This window comes from Bombina bombina, chromosome 5 (genome assembly GCF_027579735.1).
Source record: "Bombina bombina isolate aBomBom1 chromosome 5, aBomBom1.pri, whole genome shotgun sequence".
Taxonomy (NCBI): Eukaryota; Metazoa; Chordata; class Amphibia; order Anura; family Bombinatoridae; genus Bombina; species Bombina bombina.
Window position 1 is genome coordinate 827406288 of NC_069503.1, and position 19913 is coordinate 827426200.

Sequence of the window (19913 nt, forward strand, 5' to 3'; positions counted from 1 at the left end):
CTAGTAGAATGAGCCGTAATTCTTTCAGGAGGCTGCTGTCCAGCAGTCTCATATGCCAGGCGGATGATACTTCTCAGCCAAAAAGAGAGGTAGCCGTAGCTTTCTGACCCCTACGCTTTCCAGAATAAACAATGAATAATGAAGATGATTGACGGAAATCCTTAGTTGCCTGTAAGTAAAACTTTAAGGCACGGACCACGTCCAAGTTATGTAACAGACGCTCCTTCTTAAAAGAAGGATTAGGACACAAGGAAGGAACAACACTTTCTTATTCGAAACAACCTTAGGAAGGAACACAGGTTTGGTACGTAAAACCACCTTATCAGAATGAAATATGAGATAAGGCGAATCACACTGTAATGCTGAAAGCTCAGAAACGCTTCGAGCAGAAGAAATAGCAACCAAAAACAGAACTTTGCAAGATAATAGTTTAATATCTATGGAATGCATAGGTTCAAACAGAACCCCTTGCAGAACTCGAAGAATTAAATTCAAACTCCAGGGAGGAGTAATAGGTCTAAATACAGGCTTAATTCTAGATAGAGCCTGACAAAAAGACTGAACATCTGATACATTTGCCAAACGTTTGTGAAACAGAATTGACAAAGCTGAAATTTGTCCCCTTGGAACTTGCCGATAACCCTTTCTCCAATCCTTCTTGGAGAAAAGACAAAATCCTAGGAATCCTAACTTTACTCCATGAGTAACCCTTGGATTCACACCAATAAAGATATTTACGCCATATCTTATGATAGATCTTTCTAGTGACAGGCTTTCTAGCCTGTATCAAGGTATTGATAACTGAATCAGAGAATCCTTGCTTCGATAAAATCAAGCGTTCAATCTCCACGCAGTCAGTTGTAGAGAAATTAGATTTAAATGTTGGAAAGGACCTTGAATTAGAAAGTCCTGTCTCAACTGAAGTTTCCATGGTGGCAGAGAGGACATGTCCACTAGATCCGCATACCAAGTCCTGCGCGCCACACAGGAGCTATCAGGATCACTGAAGCTTTCTCCTGTTTGATTCGAGCAATCACACGTGGGAGGAGGGGAAACGGCGGAAACACATAAGCTAGGCTGAACAACCAAGGTACTGCCAAGGCATCTATCAGTTCGGCCAGAGGTTCCCTTGACCAGGATCCGTATCTTGGAAGCTTGGCATTCTGATGAGATGCCATCAAATCCAATTCCGGTCTGCCCCATCTGAGAATCAATGAGGCAAATACCTCCGGGTGAAGTTCCCACTCCCCCGGATGAAAAGTCTGTCGACTTAGAAAATCTGCTTCCCAGTTCTCTACCCCTGGGATGTAGATTGCTGACAGATGACAAGAGTGGGCCTCTGCCCAACTGATTATTTTGGATACTTCTATCATCGCTAAGGAACTCCTTGTTCCCCCCTGATGATTGACATATGCCACAGTCGTTATGTTGTCCGACTGAAATCTGATGAATTTGGCCGAAGCCAACTGAGGACACTCCTGAAGCGCATTGAATATTGCTCTCAGTTCCAGAATATTGATTGGAAGTAGAGACTCCACCTGAGTCCAAACACCCTGAGCCTTCAGGGAGTTCCAAACTGCACCCCAGCTGAGAAGGCTGGCATCTGTTGTCACTATCACCCACGAGGGTCTGCGGAAACAAGTCCCCTGGGACAGATGATCTGGCGACAACCACCAAAGAAGAGAGTTTCTGGTCTCTTGATCCAGAATTATCTTTGGAGATAAATCCGCATAATCCCCATTCCACTGACCGAGCATGCACAGTTGCAGTGGTCTGAGATGAAAGCGAGCAAACGGAACAATGTCCATTGCCGCTACCATTAATCCGATTACCTCCATACACTGAGCCACTGATGGCCGAGGAATGGACAGAAGTGCTCGGCAAGTACTCAAAATCTTTGATTTTCTGACCTCCGTCAGAAGTACTTTCATGGCTACCGAGTCTATCAGAGTTCCCAAGAAAGGAACCCTTGTCTGTGGAACAAGTGAACTCTTCTCTATATTCACCTTCCAGCCATGAGTTCTCAGAAAAGACAACACTGTGTCCGTGTGAGATTTTGTCAGATGATATGTTGACGCCTGAATCAGAATATCGTCCAGATAAGGCGCCACCGCTATCCCTTGCGGTCTGAGAACCGCCAAAAGAGACCCTAGAACCTTTGTGAAGATTCTGGGTGCTGTGGCCAACCCGAAAGGAAGAGCCACGAACTGATAATGTTTGTCCAAGAAGGCAAACCTTAGAAATTTGTTTAGACACTTGAAGTCCAAAATGGGTCTGAATGTTCCCTCTTTTTTGGGGACAACAAATAGGTTTGAGTAAAACCCCTGTCCCTGTTCCAATTTTGGAACAGGACAGATTACTCCTATAGTAAAAAGGTCTTTTACGCAGCGTAAAAACGCCTCTCTCTTTAACTGGTTTGCAGATAATTTTGAAAGATGAAATCTCCCTCTTGGGAGAAAATCCTTGAATTCCAATTGATAACCGTGGGTCACTATTTCTATTGCCCAGGAATCCTGAACATCTCTTGACCAAGCCTGAGCAAAGAAAGAAAGTCTGCCCCCTACTAGATCCAGTCCCGGGTCGGGGGCCACCCCTTCATGCTGTCTTAGGACCAGCAGTGGATTTTTTTGGATTGTTTACCCTTATTCCAGTTCTCATTGGGTCTCCAGACTGACTTAGATTGGGAAAAAATCCCTTCCTGCTTTGTGGAAGAAGAAGAAGCGGGGGGTCCTCCTTTAAAGTTCAGAAAGGAACGAAAATTATTCTGTTTACCCCTCATTTTAATCGACCTATCCTGAGGTAGGGCATGGGCCTTACCTCCTGTAATATCAGAAATGATCTCCTTCAATTCTGGCCCAAAAAGGATCTTACCTTTAAAGGGAATAGCTAAAAGCTTATGTTTTGATGACACATCAGCAGACCAAGATTTGAGCCACAATGCTCTACGTGCTAAAATAGCAAATCCTGCATTTTTTGCCGCTAATTTAGCAATTTGAAAAGCGGCATCAGTAATAAAAGAATTAGCTAGCTTAATAGCCTTAATTCTATCTAGAATGTCATCTAATGGAGTCTCAACCTTAAGAGACTCTTCTAGAGCCTCAAACCAAAAAGATGCTGCAGTAGTTACTGGAGCAATGCAAGCCGTAGGTTGTAAAAGAAATCCCTGATTAACAAATAATCTTTTTAGTAGACCCTCTAATTTCTTATCCACAGGATCCTTGAAAGCACAACTATCCTCAATGGGTATAGTAGTACGCTTAGCTAGGGAAGATATAGCTCCCTCTACCTTAGGGACCGTTTGCCATGAGTCCCGAATGGTATCTGATATAGGAAACATTTTCTTAAAATTAGGAGAGGGAGAAAACGGTATACCTGGTCTATCCCATTCCTTACTAATAATTTCCGAAATTCTCTTAGGAACCGGAAAAACATCAGTGTAAGTAGTAACTTCCAAATTTTTATCCATTTTACACAATTTCTCTGGAGGAATCACAATAGGATCACAATCATCCAGAGTCGCTAAAACCTCCCTAAGCAACAGGCGGAGGTGTTCAAGCTTAAATTTAAATGACATAGTATCCGAATCTGTCTGAGGCAAAACATTCACTGAATCAGAAATTTCACCCTCAGACAGTAATTCCCTGATCCCCAACTCAGAGCACTGTGAGGGAACATCGGAAATAGCTAATAAAGCATCAGAGGATTCAGTATTTACATTAAAACTTGACCAACTGCGTTTACCCTGCAACACTGGTAATTTAGATAATACCTCTGTAAGGGTAGTTGACATAACTGCAGCCATCTCCTGCAGAGTAAAGGTATTAGACGCACTAGAAGTACTAGGCGTTGCTTGTGTGGGCATAAAAGGTTGTGACACTTGGGGAGAATTGGATGGCATATCCTGATTATCTTCAGACTGAGAATCATCCTTAGGCACACTTACTTTATTTAAAATATGCTTTTTACATTGTAAAGCCCTTTCAGTACAAAAGTTACACAATGTTAAAGGGGGTTGCACAATAGCTTCTAAACACATAGAACAATGAGAAACCTCAATGTCAGACATGTTGAACAGACTAGTAATACCACAAAAGTTGTTTAAACACTTATTAATAGCATAAAATAAACATTAGAAAAAACGTGTACTGTGCCTTTAAGAAAAGAAAAAGTGAACAATTTTTCCAAAATGCACAAAAAACGTTAAATTATTCCCAAATTTAACTTAATATCGTTGGTTAATCCAAAAATTACTGCACCCAGAAGCAAGAGCAGAAATAAGGCTTAGAAGTACTTATATCAACATGTAGTCAAAAGATAGATAAAAATACCCTCTGCACCTCGCCACAGCTCTGCTGGGGCGCCTACCTGCCCCCAGGGTACTTCGAATCAAGTTTCCAACCCCTCAGACCAGCTACACAGTCCAGGAGCCACCGAGTTACTGTTTGCTGCTGCTAAGCCTGAAGAAATTGCGCCAAAATAGGCTCCGCCCCTTAAGGTCAAAAGTTGGAGTAGGCCCAAACAACACTGCATGGAAATGCAGTTTTGCACTAAAGTAAAAATACAAACTCAAGCATAAAACCAATAAGTTTTAAGTGCCAAAAATAAAAAACATAAAACATTGTTTTTTATATTGTTTCCCATGTCACATAATGCCCAAATATCAACTAATGATAAATATAAAATAGGGACTCCGGTAACACCCCTCTTATTAAAAACATAATTTATGCTTACCTGATAAATTTATTTCTCTTGTAGTGTATTCAGTCCACGGGTCATCCATTACTTATGGGATTATATCTCTTCCCCAACAGGAAGTTGCAAGAGGATCCCCCAAGCAGATCTGCTATATAGCTCCTCCCCTCACATGTCATATCCAGTCATTCGACCGAAACAAGACGAGAAAGGAGAAACCATAGGGTGCAGTGGTGACTGAAGTTTAATTAAAATTTAGAACTGCCTTAAAACACAGGGCGGGCCGTGGACTGACTACACTACAAGAGAAATAAATTTATCAGGTAAGCATAAATTATGTTTTCTCTTGTTAAGTGTAGTCAGTCCACGGGTCATCCATTACTTATGGGATACCAATACCAAAGCTAAAGTACACGGATGAAGGGAGGGACAAGGCAGGAACTTTAAACGGAGGGAACCACTACCTGAAGTACCTTTCTCCCAAAAATAGCCTCCGAAGAAGCAAAAGTGTCAAATTTGTAAAATTTTGAAAAAGTGTGAAGTGAAGACCAAGTTGCAGCCTTGCAAATCTGTTCAACAGAGGCCTAATTTTTAAAGGCCCAGGTGGAAGCCACAGCTCTAGTAGAATGAGCTGTAATTCTTTCAGGAGGCTGCTGTCCAGCAGTCTCATAGGCTAAAATTCTTATGCTACGAAGCCAAAAGGAGAGAGAGGTAGCCGAAGCCTTTTGACCTCTCCTCTGTCCAGAGTAAACGACAAACAGGGAAGAAGTTTGACGAAAATCTTTAGTTGCCTGCAAATAGAACTTCAGGGCACGGACTACGTCCAGATTATGTAAAAGTCGTTCCTTCTTTGAAGAAGGGTTAGGACACAAAGATGGAACAACAATCTCTTGATTGATATTCCTGTTAGAAACTACCTTAGGTAAGAACCCAGGTTTAGTACGCAGAACTACCTTGTCTGAATGAAAAATCAGATAAGGAGAATCACAATGTAAGGCAGATAACTCAGAGACTCTTCGAGCCGAGGAAATAGCCATCAAAAACAGAACTTTCTAAGATAACAGCTTGATATCAATGGAATGAAGGGGTTCAAATGGAACGCCTTGCAGAACGTTAAGAACTAAGTTTAAGCTCCACGGCGGAGCAACAGTTTTAAACACAGGCTTAATCTTAGCCAAAGCCTGACAAAAAGCCTGAACGTCTGGAACTTCTGCCAGACGCTTGTGTAGAAGAATAGACAGAGCAGAAATCTGTCCCTTTAACGAACTAGCGGATAAGCCCTTTTCTAAACCCTCTTGTAGAAAAGACAATATCCTAGGAATCCTAACCTTACTCCACGAATAACTCTTGGATTCGCACCAATATAAGTATTTACGCCATATCTTATGGTAAATTCTTCTGGTAACAGGTTTCCTAGCCTGTATTAAGGTATCAATAACCGACTCAGAGAAGCCACGATTTGATAGAATCAAGCGTTCAATCTCCATGCAGTCAGCCTCAGAGAAATTAGATTTGGATGGTTGAAAGGACCCTAAATTAGAAGGTCCTGCCTCAGAGGCAGAGACCATGGTGGACAGGACGACATGTCCACTAGGTCTGCATACCAGGTCCTGTGTGGCCACGCAGGCGCTATCAGAATCACAGATGCTCTCTCCTGTTTGATCTTGGCAATCAGTCGAGGAAGCATCGGAAATGGTGGAAACACATAAGCCATGTTGAAGACCCAAGGGGCTGTCAGAGCATCTATCAGCACCGCTCCCGGGTCCCTGGACCTGGATCCGTAACAAGGAAGCTTGGCGTTCTGGCGAGACGCCATGAGATCCAGATCTGGTTTGCCCCAACGATGAATCAGTTGGGCGAAGACCTCCGGATGAAGTTCCCACTCCCCCGGATGAAAAGTCTGGCGACTTAGAAAATCCGCCTCCCAGTTCTCCACGCCTGGGATGTAGATCGCTGATAGGTGGCAAGAGTGAGACTCTGCCCAGCGAATTATCTTTGAGACTTCCAACATCGCTAGGGAACTCCTGGTTCCCCCTTGATGGTTGATGTAAGCCACAGTCGTGATGTTGTCCGACTGAAATCTGATGAACCTCAGAGTTGCTAACTGAGGCCAAGCTAGAAGAGCATTGAATATTGCTCTTAACTCCAGAATATTTATTGGGAGGAGTGTCTCCTCCTGAGTCCACGATCCCTGAGCCTTCAGGGAATTCCAGACTGAGCCCCAACCTAGAAGGCTGGCGTCTGTTGTTACAATCGTCCAATCTGGCCTGCGAAAGGTCATCCCCTTGGACAGATGGGGCCGAGAAAGCCACCATAGAAGAGATTCTCTGGTCTCTTGATCCAGATTTAGCCGAGGGGACAAATCTGAGTAATCCCCATTCCACTGACTTAGCATGCACAATTGCAGCGGTCTGAGATGCAGGCGCGCAAATGGTACTATGTCCATTGCCGCTACCATTAAGCCGATTACTTCCATGCACTGAGCTACTGACGGGTGTGGAATGGAATGAAGGGCACGGCAAGCATTTAGAAGTTTTGATAACCTGGCCTCCATCAGGTAAATTCTCATCTCTACAGAATCTATAAGAGTCCCTAGGAAGGGAACCCTTGTAAGTGTTAATAGAGAACTCTTTTCCACGTTCGCCTTCCACCCATGCGACCTCAGAAATGCCAGAACTATCTCTGTATGAGACTTGGCAGTTTGAAAACTTGACGCTTGTATCAGAATGTCGTCTAGGTACGGAGCCACCGCTATGCCTCGCGGTCTTAGTACCGCCAGAAGTGAGCCCAGAACCTTTGTAAAGATTCTTGGAGCCGTAGCTAACCCGAAGGGAAGAGCTACAAACTGGTAATGCCTGTCTAGGAAGGCAAATCTTAGGTACCGATAATGATCCTTGTGAATCGGTATGTGAAGGTAGGCATCCTTTAAGTCCACTGTGGTCATGTACTGACCCTCTTGGATCATGGGTAGGATGGTTTGAATAGTTTCCATTTTGAATGATGGAACTCTTAGGAATTTGTTTAGGATTTTTAAGTTCAAGATTGGTCTGAAGGTTCCCTCTTTTTTGGGAACCACAAATAGATTTGAATAGAATCCTTGCCCGTGTTCCGTCCGCGGAACTGGGTGGATCACCCCCATTAGTAAGAGGTCTTGTACACAGCGTAGAAACGCCTCTTTCTTTATTTGGTTTGCTGATAACCTTGAAAGATGAAATCTCCCTTGTGGAGGAGAAGCTTTGAAGTCCAGAAGATATCCCTGAGATATGATCTCCAACGCCCAGGGATCCTGGACATCTCTTGCCCAAGCCTGGGCAAAGAGAGAAAGTTTGCCCCCCACTAGATCCGTTTCCGGATAGGGGGCCCTCTCTTCATGCTATCTTAGGGGCAGCAGCAGGTTTTCTGGCCTGCTTGCCCTTGTTCCAGGACTGGTTAGTTTTCCAGCCCTGTCTGTAACGAGCAACAGCTCCTTCCTGTTTTGGAGCGGAGGAAGTTGATGCTGCTCCTGCCTTGAGGTTACGAAAGGCACGAAAATTAGACTGTTTGGCCTTTGATTTGGCCCTGTCCTGAGGCAGAGCATGGCCCTTACCTCCCGTAATGTCAGCGATAATTTCTTTCAAGCCGGGCCCGAATAAGGTCTGCCCTTTGAAAGGAATATTAAGCAATTTAGATTTAGAAGTCACGTTAGCTGACCAGGATTTAAGCCATAGCGCTCTATGCTCTTAGCCGTAAGTTTGGTTAAATGTACGACGGCATCAGAAACAAATGCGTTAGCTAGCTTAAGTGCTTTAAGCTTGTTCATAATTTCATCCAATGGAGCTGTGCGTATGGCCTCTTCCAGAGACTCAAACCAGAATGCCGCCGCAGCAGTGACAGGCGCAATGCATGCAAGGGGCTGTAAAATAAAACCTTGTTGAACAAACATTTTCTTAAGGTAACCTTCTAATTTTTTATCCATTGGATCTGAAAAGGCACAACTATCCTCCACCGGGATAGTGGTACGCTTAGCCAAAGTAGAAACTGCTCCCTCCACCTTAGGGACCATCTGCCATAAGTCCCGTGTGGTGGCGTCTATTGGAAACATTTTCCTAAATATAGGAGGGGGGGAAAAGGGCACACCGGGTCTATCCCACTCCTTGCTAATAATTTCTGTAAGCCTCTTAGGTATAGGAAAAATGTCAGTACACACCGGTACCGCATAGTATCTATCCAGCCTACATAATTTCTCTGGAATTGCAACCGTGTTACAATCATTCAGAGCCGCTAATACCTCCCCTAGCAATACGCGGAGGTTCTCAAGCTTAAATTTAAAATTAGAAATCTCTGAATCCAGTCTCCCTGGATCAGATCCGTCACCCACAGAATGAAGCTCTCCGTCCTCATGTTCTGCAAATTGTGACGCAGTATCGGACATGGCTCTCCCATCATCAGCGCGCTCTGTCCTTAACCCAGAGCAATCGCGCTTGCCTCTTAATTCTGGCAATTTAGATAATACTTCTGTCATAACAGTAGCCATGTCTTGCAAAGTGATTTGTATGGGCCTCTCTGATGTACTTGGCGCCACAATATCACGCACCTCCTGAGCGGGAGGCGAAGGTACTGACACGTGAGGAGAGTTAGTCGGCATAACTTCCCCCTCGTTGTCTGGTGATAATTTCTTTACATGTAAAGATTGACTTTTATTTAAAGTGACATCAATGCATTTTGTACACAAATTTCTATGGGGCTCCACATAGGCCTTCAAACATAGTGAACAAAGAGATTCATCTGTGTCAGACATGTTTAAACAGACTAGCAATGAGACTAGCAAGCTTGGAAAATACTTTCAACTAAATTTACAAGCAATATAAAAAACGCTACTGCGCCTTTAAGAAGCACAAAAAGCTGTCAAAGTTGAAATAACAATTAACCAAATTAGTTATAGCAACCAAATTTTCCCAGTAAATGTATTAAGTTAGCAAAGGATTGCACCCACCAGCAAATGGATGATTAACCCCTTAATACCCAAAAAGGATAACAATTTAATAATTAACGTTTTTATCACAGTCAAACACACTGTCACAGGTCTGCTGTGACTGATTACCTCCCTCAAAATGAATTTTGAAGACCCCTGAGCTCTCTAGAGACGTCCTGGATCATGGAGGATGAAGTAGGAAGATTGTGACTGAAATTTTACTGCGCAAAAAAGGGCTAAAATAGGCCCCTCCCACTCATATTACAACAGTGGGGAAGCTCAGTTAACTGTTTCTACGCAGAAACAAAAGTTAGCCATGTGGTAAAAATCATGCCCCAATAAGTTTTATCACCACGTACCTCACAAAAAACGATTAACATGCCAGTAAACGTTTTGAAGATACATTTTAAAAGTTATGAAGTGTTATTAATAAGCCTGCTACCAGTCGCTTCTACTGCAGTTAAGGCTCATACATTACTTCAGTATTAACAGTATTTTCTGAGTCAAATTCCATTCCCTAGAAAAATACTTCAGTGTACACACACTCATCAGCCTAATACCAGTCGCTACCACTGCATTTAAGGCTGAACTTACATTACATTGGTATCAGCAGTATTTTCTCAGTCAATTGCTTAGAAAAATAATTTACTGCACATACCTCGTTTGCAGGGGGGCCCTGCATGCTATTCCCCTTTTCTGAAGTTACCTAACTCCTCAGAATGTGCGAGAACAGCCAGTGGATCTTAGTTACGTCTGCTAAGATCATAGAAAACGCAGGCAGATTCTTCTTCTAATGCTGCCTGAGAAACAAACAGCACACTCCGGTGCCATTTAAAATAACAAACTTTTGATTGAAGAAATAAACTAAGTTTAAAAACACCACAGACCTCTCACAACGACCTATCTTTAGTTAGGTTGCAAGAGAATAACTGGATATGACATGTGAGGGGAGGAGCTATATAGCAGATCTGCTTGGATGATCCTCTTGCAACTTCCTGTTGGGGAAGAGATATAATCCCATAAGTAATGGATGACCCGTGGACTGACTACACTTAACAAGAGAAATAGGTTTTACTGCTTACCCCATTCCCATACAGGGAAATAATGCCAGCCAGTTCTGATACACCAAGTCTCCTCAGAAAAAAAGGCTGCACATACCTTAATGCTGCTTGTAGCATGAAACCGGTCTCCACACTGAAGATGTCTCATGGTTACCTTCAGAAGTCTTGTGGGAACCAGCGTGGAACTTAGTTACAAATGCTAAGATCATCAAACCTCAGGGCAGAAATCTTCTTCCATATCCCCCTGAGGAATATAGTACGCACCGGTACCATTTAAAATAAAAAACTTCTTGATTGAAGAAACTAAAACTAACACCTCACTTTACCATGTCTTCCTAGTATAACACAGGAAAAGGAATAACTGAGGGTGGAGAGGAAGGGAGGGGCTATATATGGTGCTCTTTGCCACTTCCTGTTAGCAGGAGATTAATATCCCACAAGTAAGGATGAAATCCGTGGACTCGTCAAATCTTTGTAAAAGAAAATATATTTTTATTTTCGTGTGTAATTAAAACAAGACACATCTGGTTTTGTGTCCCGAAAGATCTAATTTATGATTTAGGTCAAATTTTTCCTTAGTTCCTTATAAAAAAATAAATAGGTATTACGTTTTGTAAATCGTTGGATTGAGGGAGTTTATAAGAAACAAAATTTATGCTTACCTGATAAATTTCTTTCTCTTGCGATGTAGAGTCCACGGATTTATCCAATACTTGTGGGATATTCTCCTTCCCAACAGGAAGTGGCAAAGAGAGCACCCACAGCAGAGCTGTCTATATAGCTCCTCCCTTAGCTCCACCCCCCAGTCATTCGACCGAAAGCTAGGAAGAAAAAGGAGAAACTATAGGGTGCAGAGGTGACTGAAGTTTTTTAAATAAAAATATACTACCTGTCTTAAATAGACAGGGCGGGCCGTGGACTCGATACATCGCAAGAGAAAGAAATTTATCAGGTAAGCATAAATTTTGTTTTCTCTTGCAAGATGTATCGAGTGTACGGATTCATCCAATACTTGTGGGATACCAATACCAAAGCTTTAGGACACGGATGAAGGGAGGGACAAGACAGGTACCTAAACGGAAGGCACCACTGCTTGTAGAACCTTTCTCCCAAAAATAGCCTCCAAAGAAGCAAAAGTATCAAATTTGGAAAATTTGGAAAAAGTATGAAGCGAAGACCAAGTCGCCGCCTTACAAATCTGTTCAACAGAAGCCTCATTTTTAAAAGCCCATGTGGAAGCCACTGCTCTAGTAGAATGAGCAGTAATCCTTTCAGGAGGCTGCTGGCCAGCAGTCTCATAAGCCAAACGGATGATGCTTTTCAGCCAAAAAGAAAGAGAGATAGCCGTAGCCTTTTGACCTCTCCGCTTACCAGAATAGACAACAAACAACAAAGATGTTTGACGAAAATCTTTAGTTGCTTGTAAGTAGAACTTTAAAGCACAAACCACGTCAAGATTGTGCAACAGACGTTCCTTCTTGGAAGAAGGATTAGGACACAGAGAAGGAACAACAATTTCCTGATTGATATTCCTATTAGAAACAACCTTAGGAAGGAATCCAGGTATGGTACGCAAAACCACCTTATCAGCATGGAAAACAAGATAAGGTGAGTCACACTGTAAAGCAGATAACTCAGAAACTCTTCGAGCCAAAGAGATAGCTACTAAAAACAGAACTTTCCAAGATAGAAGCTTAATATCTATGGAATGCATCTCTCTCTGGATCCCGGGACCTGGACCCGTAACAAGGAAGCTTGGCGTTCTGACGAGACGACATCAGATCTAATTCTGGTGTGCCCCATAGCCGAGTAAGCTGGGCAAATACTTCCAGATGGAGCTCCCACTCCCCCGGATGAAAAGTCTGGCGACTTAGGAAATCCGTCTCCCAGTTCTCTACCCCTGGGATATGGATTGCTGAAAGATGTAAAGAGTGAGTCTCCGCCCATGGGATTATTTTGGTCACCTCCATCATCGCTAGAGAACTCCGTGTTCCTCCTTGATGATTGATATAAGCTACAGTCGTGATGTTGTCCGACTGAAATCTGATGAATTTGGCCGCAGCCAGCTGAGGCACCGCCTGAAGAGCATTGAATATCGCTCTCATTTCTAGAATGTTTATCGGGAGGAGAGCTTCCTCCTGAGACCATAAGCCCTGAGCTTTCAAAGAGTTCCAGACTGCACCCCAGCCCAGTAGGCTGGCATCTGTCGTTACTATGAGCCACTCTGGCCTGCGGAAACACATTCCCTGAGACAGGTGGTCCTGAGACAACCACCAGAGAAGAGAATCTCTGGTCTCCTGATCCAGATGTATTTGAGGAGATAAATCTGCATAATCCCCATTTCACTATTCGAGCATGCATAGTTGCTGTGGTCTGAGGTGTAGGCGGGCAAAAGGAACTATGTCCATTGCCGCTACCATAAGTCCGATGACCTCCATACACTGAGCTACTGACGGCCGATGAATGGAATGAAGAACTCGGTAGGTGGTTATGAGTTTTGATTTCCTGACCTCCGTCAGAAATATTTTCATTTCTACAGAGTCTATCAGTGTCCCTAGGAAGGAAACTCTTGTGAGAGGGAAGAGAGAACTCTTTTTTATGTTCACCTTCCACCCATGAGATCTCAGAAAAGCCAACACGATGTCCGTGTGGGACTTGGCTAGCTGGAAAGTCGACGCTTGAATTAAGATGTCGTCTAGATAAGGCGCCACTGCTATCTTAGAACCGCCAAATGGGACCCTAGTACCTTTGTGAAAATTCTGGGAGCTGTGGCCAACCCGAAGGGAAGGGCCACAAACTGGTAATGCCTGTCCAGAAAGGCGAATCTGAGGAATTGATGATGATCTCTGTGAATAGGGATGTGCAGATATGCATCCTTTAAGTCCACGGTGGTCATATATTGACCCTCCTGGATCAGAGGCAGAATTCCGAATGGTCTCCATCTTGAACGATGGTACCCTGAGGAATTTGTTTAGAATTTTGAGATCCAAGATTGGTCTGAAAAGAAGCCCTAGCCCTTGTTCCGCTTTTGGAACTGGGCGAATCACTCCCATGGTATGTAGGTCTTCTACACAGCGTAAGAACGCCTCTCTCTTTGTCTGGTTTGCAGACAATTGAGAAACGTGAAATCTCCCCCTTGGAGGGGAGTCTTTGAAGTCCAGAAGATAACCATGGGTAACAATTTCTAAAACCCAGGAATCGTGAACATCTCTTGCCCAAGCCTGGGCAAAGAGAGAGAGTCTGCCCCCTACTAGATCCGGTCCCGGATCGGGGGCTACCCCTTCATGCTGTCTTAGAGGCAGCAGCAGGCTTCTTGACCTGTTTACCCTTGTTCCAAGCCTGGTTAGGCCTCCAGACTGACTTGGATTGGGCAAAATTCCCCTCTTGCTTCGCAGCCGGGGAAGAGGAAGAGGGACCACCCTTGAAGTTCCGAAAGGAACGAAAATTATTTTGTTTGGTCCTCATTTTATTTGTTTTATCCTGAGGGAGGGCATGGCCTTTCCCTCCAGTAATGTCTGAAATAATCTCTTTCAGTTTAGGCCCGAATAGGGTCTTTCCTTTGAAAGGGATGTTCAAAAGTTTAGATTTTGATGACACATCAGCAGACCAGGACATAAGCCATAAAGCCCTGCGCGTTAAAATGGCAAAACCTGAATTCTTTGCTGCTAATTTAGCCAGTTGAAAAGCGGCATCTGTAATGAAAGAATTAGCCAGCTTAAGGGCCTTAATTCTATCCATAATATACTCTAATGGGGTCTCCATCTGAAGAGCCTCTTCTAGAGCCTCGAACCAGAAAGCAGCTGCAGTAGTTACAGGAACAATGCATGCAATAGGTTGGAGAAGAAAACCTTGATGAACAAAAGTTTTCTTTAGGAGACCCTCTAATTTTTTATCCATAGGATCTTTGAAAGCACAACTGTCTTCGATAAGTATAGATGTACGCTTGGCGAGAGTAGAAATAGCTCCCTCCACCTTAGGGACCGTCTGCCACGAGTACCGCATGGTGTCTGTTATGGGAAACATTTTCTTAAAAACAGGAGGGGGAGCGAACGGTATACCTGGTCTATCCCACTCCTTAGTAACAATGTTCGCAATCCTCTTAGGGACTGGAAAAACATCAGTGTAAACAGGAACCTCTAAGTATTTGTCCATTTTACACAATTTCTCTGGGACCACTATAGGGTCACAATCATCCAGAGTCGCTAATACCTCCCTGAGCAACAAGCGGAGGTGTTCAAGCTTAAATTTAAAGGCCGTCATATCAGAATCTGTCTGAGGGAGCGTCTTCCCTTAATCAGAAATCTCTCCCTCAGACAGCAAATCCCTTACCCCTACTTCAGAACATTTTGAGGGTATATCGGATACGGCTACTAAAGCATCAGAAGGCTCCGTATTTGTTCTTAACCCAGAGCTGTCACGCTTTCCTTGTAATCCAGGCAGTTTAGATAAAACCTCTGTGAGGGCTGTATTCAAAACTGTGGCCATGTCTTGTAAAGTAAACGAAGTCGACGCACTAGAGGTACTTGGCGTGACTTGTGCGAGCGTTACTGGTTGTGACACTTGGGGAGAGCTAGATGGCATAACCTCATTTCTTTCTGTCTGAGAATCATCTAGCGCTATATTTTTCAGTGCTATAATATGCTCTTTAAAATTTATAGACATATCAATGCAAGAGGGACACATTCTAAGAGGGAGTTCCACAATGGATTCTAAACACATTGAACAAGGAGTTTCCTTGATGTCAGACATGTTAAACAGGCTAGTAATGAGACAAGCAAGCTTGGAAAACACTTTATTCAAAGTAAACAGTACTTTAAAAAAATCGATACTGTGCCTTTAAGAGAAAAAAAGATGCACAAACTCTGCAAAACAGTGTAAAAAAGCAGTAAACTTTTCAAATTTTTTACAGTGGAATCAAAGCCTTAGTAAGATTGCCCCACCAGTCAAATAAACGATTAACCCCTTAATGGAAAAAACGGATTGTCAAAACGTAAAAAACCATTAAAAAAAACGTTCAGCACCTTGTCACAGCTCTGCTGTGGTGCCTACCTGCCCTTAGGGATAGATTTCTGGGGAAAAAGCTTCCTTTAGGCCCTCAAATACAGCATGACCCTCTGGATTAGCAGCTGGATGTCTTGTGTGTAAAATAAACTGTGCATCTGAGGCGCGAAAATAGGCCCCTCCCACCTCACTCGATGTCAGTGGGGCCTAAATGAAACACACCAAAGTGTTTCTAAACTAGCCATGTGGGTTAATAACCCTTAAATAAGCCATAATGAACCTCAGAAGTCCCTCAAAACGTTAATCTCTCTTAATAAAAAACGTTTTTCCTATAAGTGTCACCAGTAACAACTTAGCCCTTTGTGCAAGCTGGGATTCCATACTAAGTCTCTGAATACAGCTTACCCTTCCCTCATGGGGATACTGTCAGCCTTTTCTAGAATTATCACAGTCTGTCTAGAAAAAAATTGACTGAACAAACCTCAATGCAACTTAGCATGCAAACCGTTCCCCCAACTGAAGTTTTCCTGTACTCCTCAGCCTCTGTGGGACAGCAGTGGATGTTAGTTACAAAGTGCGAATATCATCATCCTCCTTGCAGAAATCTTCATCCCTTTTCTGCCAGAGAGTGAATAGTACACACCGGTACCATTTAAAATAACAAACTTTTGCTTGAGAAAATAAAAACTAACATTTTTGTCACCACACTCACTTTACCCTTCCTAGTACTTAGAGTAGGCAAAGAGAATGACTGAGGGAGGAGCTAAGGGAGGAGCTGTGGGTGCTCTCTTTGCCACTTCCTGTTGGGAAGGAGAATATCCCACAAGTATTGGATGAATCCGTGGACTCATCTTGCAAAAGAAATATCCTTCTTTACTATATAATAGAATGGTCAAAGGAGAATATGGTTTAATGTCCCTATGTTTATTTTTAATTATGGTCCAATCTTGACCAGGTCTCATGAATAATAGGATACATAGTAGTGTGTTTTTATAGAATGCTATCAGATTTGTTTCGAGATTAACTCAACTCTTAAGTGTAGTAGGACTCATTCTACACCACTCTAGCATTCACTATAGTGAGATTGCAAGTTTATATAATAGAAGATAAGGCAGTCCCAGACCACCATCAGATAAAGGAGTATATAAAATTGTTTTATAAATCCTAGGAGTTCTCCTATACAAAATATAATCATTTATTAGTTTGTGTAAATTATTAATTTCTAAATGCTGTTGAGAGAGGTAGGGTTTGCAGTATATATAAAATTTTAGTAAGCAATGTCATTTTTATTACGTGGATTCTGCCAAGAAAGTGAGGCAGCATATTTTTTTTTTAAACATTCTTTCCATTTTCTATAGTCAATATTTACAATATTTAAATGCAAAACCCCTTACCTTTCCTAAGATATCAGCATTACCCTTGGGCCAAGGAGGAAGACTGCACTTTCTCCTGGGCAGATTTAATATTGTCTCTTGCTGTGACATCTTCTCTTTTATGAGGGAATCAATGAATTCAAGCTAAAATAAAAAATATATATATATAAGTTTAAACAAGTTATTTAAAATAAAACAACATCAAGTCCAAACATTTTTTCAATAAAACATACCTGATTTTTATTTGGTATTACAATATTGTTTTTTTTTAGCTCATTCTTTAAGTGAACTTCTTTGGCTTTTGCTTCCTCTGCCTGACCTAAAACCAAAATTAAAGCATGGAAATTAAATGTGCATGCATTTTATTTAAACAATTGAAAACTAATATTTGAAAAGAGTGATACATTTACATACAGAAAGAGAAGCAATCTTCCAAGATTGAACAACAGCTCAGTGGCTATTTTGATGGCCCGGTATCACCAGAGAGTAGCTTCTTTTAGCCCAATTTTGCTTTTTACAGAGAAAAAAAATCTTATAGTATATAAGTCTGATCAGTCAGTTTAGCCCCGAAATATCAGGCAAATCTCCTCTGAAGATGGGAAATGTCAACCACAGACAATCACTTGGACTCCTTTGGGCCTTGTCAGTAAGGTGCAGCCATATCCTTCTAGGTCACTGGTTTTAAAACCTGTCCTCAGGCCTCCCTAACAGGCCACATTTTGAGGATATCTGAACTGGAGCACAGGTGAAATAATCAGTTCGTAAACATGGCTATTTTACCTGCTCCAATCCAAGGTAATCTATAAAACCTAGCCTGTTGGCGAGGCCTAAGGACAGGTTTTAAAACCAGTGCTCTAGGCACATTGGGCAAAGTATCCACGTCTGTTTTCCCCATAACACTTAGGGAGATTTTCTCCAGGGTCATAATACAAATACATGCAGAAAGAGAAGCAGTCTGCCAGGAACGAACAACAGCTCAGTAGCTTGTTCTATGGCCCAATTACCACCTGGGAGTAGCTTCTTTTAGCCCAATTGTGCTTTTCACAGAGAAAAATATGTGATAAGTTGCAATATTTTTACTAAAGGTAAAACTGATTAAATTGAAAAAGCCATGTGAAACCCAGAATTGTTCTTTCATGATTCAGATGGAGCATACATTTTAAGCTACTTCCCAATTTACTTCTATAATTAATTTTGTTTCATTCTCTTGGTATCCTTTACAGAAGGAGCTATAATGCACTACTGGGAGTCAGATGAACACAATTGTTAAAGCCAATGATAAGAAGCATATATGTGCAGCGATCAATCAGCAGCTAGCTTCCAGCTCCTACGCTTACCTAGGTATACTTTTAAACAAAGGATACCAAGATAAATAAGCACATTAGATAATAGTAAATTGGGAAGTTGTTTAAAATTGTATCCTCTATCTGAACCATGAAGATTTTTGTGTGTGATTTATATCCCTTTAAAGATCTATAACAATCAAAACTTCCCATATTTTCGTACACATCTCTGATTATTGACTTTTATTTATTCTTCTAAACTAATTAGATGTTTATCGATTCTTCATTTTTTTTTTAAAAAAATTCCGTGTACTCATTTTACTTGAAACCATAGATTATCGTACAGTCAGGTAAATTCCCTTGCAATAATATATAAAGTATCAAGACTAATTTTACCAATGTAACTTAGTGTCTTGAAAATGTAGTATCCAAAATACATCCTAAACTAGGGGTATGCAGAATACAATAGCTCTCTCATTTAATGTCATAAAAAATGCAAGAATGTCTAAGCAGTACCTACTCATGTACCAATCTCAATGAAGCTGTTGGAACTTAATACAGAGGGTTTCCTTAACAGCAGGGCTTGAAAATCCCAATAGCCTGAGAAAGAAAGCAGATCTACCCATCTCTAGAGGGAAACCTGCTAGCAAAGTCACAGTCTATTGCATAATATGATAAACCTAGCATAACGCACCAAATATAACAGAGGCATAGGAAGACAGAGACTAAATAAAACAGATGTCCGACAGTCAATTTACATGAGACACTCAACTGGGTGAACTATATACAACACTGAAGGAAATATATCCCCAATTTTCCTATTATTTAGGGGACATTTCAACATAATAAACGGACATTCACACTTCTTATACTTATCTGCAATTTTTAAAGTAATGATGATCCTGGTATGGCCACTATATTACTGAAAACATTGTGCTAAAATAAACATCAGGTCATACAAACAGATTACTAACACACTAATAAGTAGCACTTTCAAACTGTAGGATCAAAATATTGAACGTCTAGAAGTTGCAGCAGGGGCGAGCTACAATGTCTCTATGGGAGCCTCAGCCCACTCCAGTCTTAGTGATAACACACCATCGCCCAATTATAGATCTAATCTCCTCAGGTTGCCGAGAATAAGAGGCGGTCTGCCCCAACCCTTGGGAGGTAATCTCTGGTGTGCAACTGTTCTGCCGGGATGCAATTGTTTCTACCTCCGTGATTTTGTCTGCCTGCTCAACTCGTTGCCGTTCAGCCCTTCCAAGTAGTGTGCGATTAACCCTAAAGCTGGCAGTCTCATTACATCCACCTGCCACTAAGTTAGCAACCATGTCCACCTCGGCCGGCTGTATCACAGCGAGTTCCAATGTCACTCCAGCCCTTAAAGAGGGAAGAGCTAGAGGCCTTACTGTATTAGAACTAACAGCAGCATGGCTAACGTTAGAAGGGTTAGATAAGCCCAGCCTGGACTGTGGGTCATTTAATCTTCTCGCCTCCTCTTCTGAGCTGCGATCCTCTGCCGCAATGGCTCCTTGGTGTAGACGATCTG

At 42.2% G+C, this 19913-nt stretch overlaps 1 protein-coding gene across 1 annotated transcript in view; it reads right to left on the bottom strand.

Annotated features, from left to right (window-relative positions):
• The window catches only part of SMCHD1 (structural maintenance of chromosomes flexible hinge domain containing 1), a 1770687-nt gene that overhangs the window by 169796 nt on the left and 1580978 nt on the right, over nucleotides 1-19913 (bottom strand). The window contains exons 39-40 of the mRNA XM_053715865.1: nucleotides 17312-17397; nucleotides 17100-17222 (exon numbers count right to left, since the gene is read on the bottom strand). Coding sequence (XP_053571840.1) covers nucleotides 17100-17222; nucleotides 17312-17397 — 209 coding nt within the window. The remainder of the gene's footprint in view (nucleotides 1-17099; nucleotides 17223-17311; nucleotides 17398-19913) is intronic.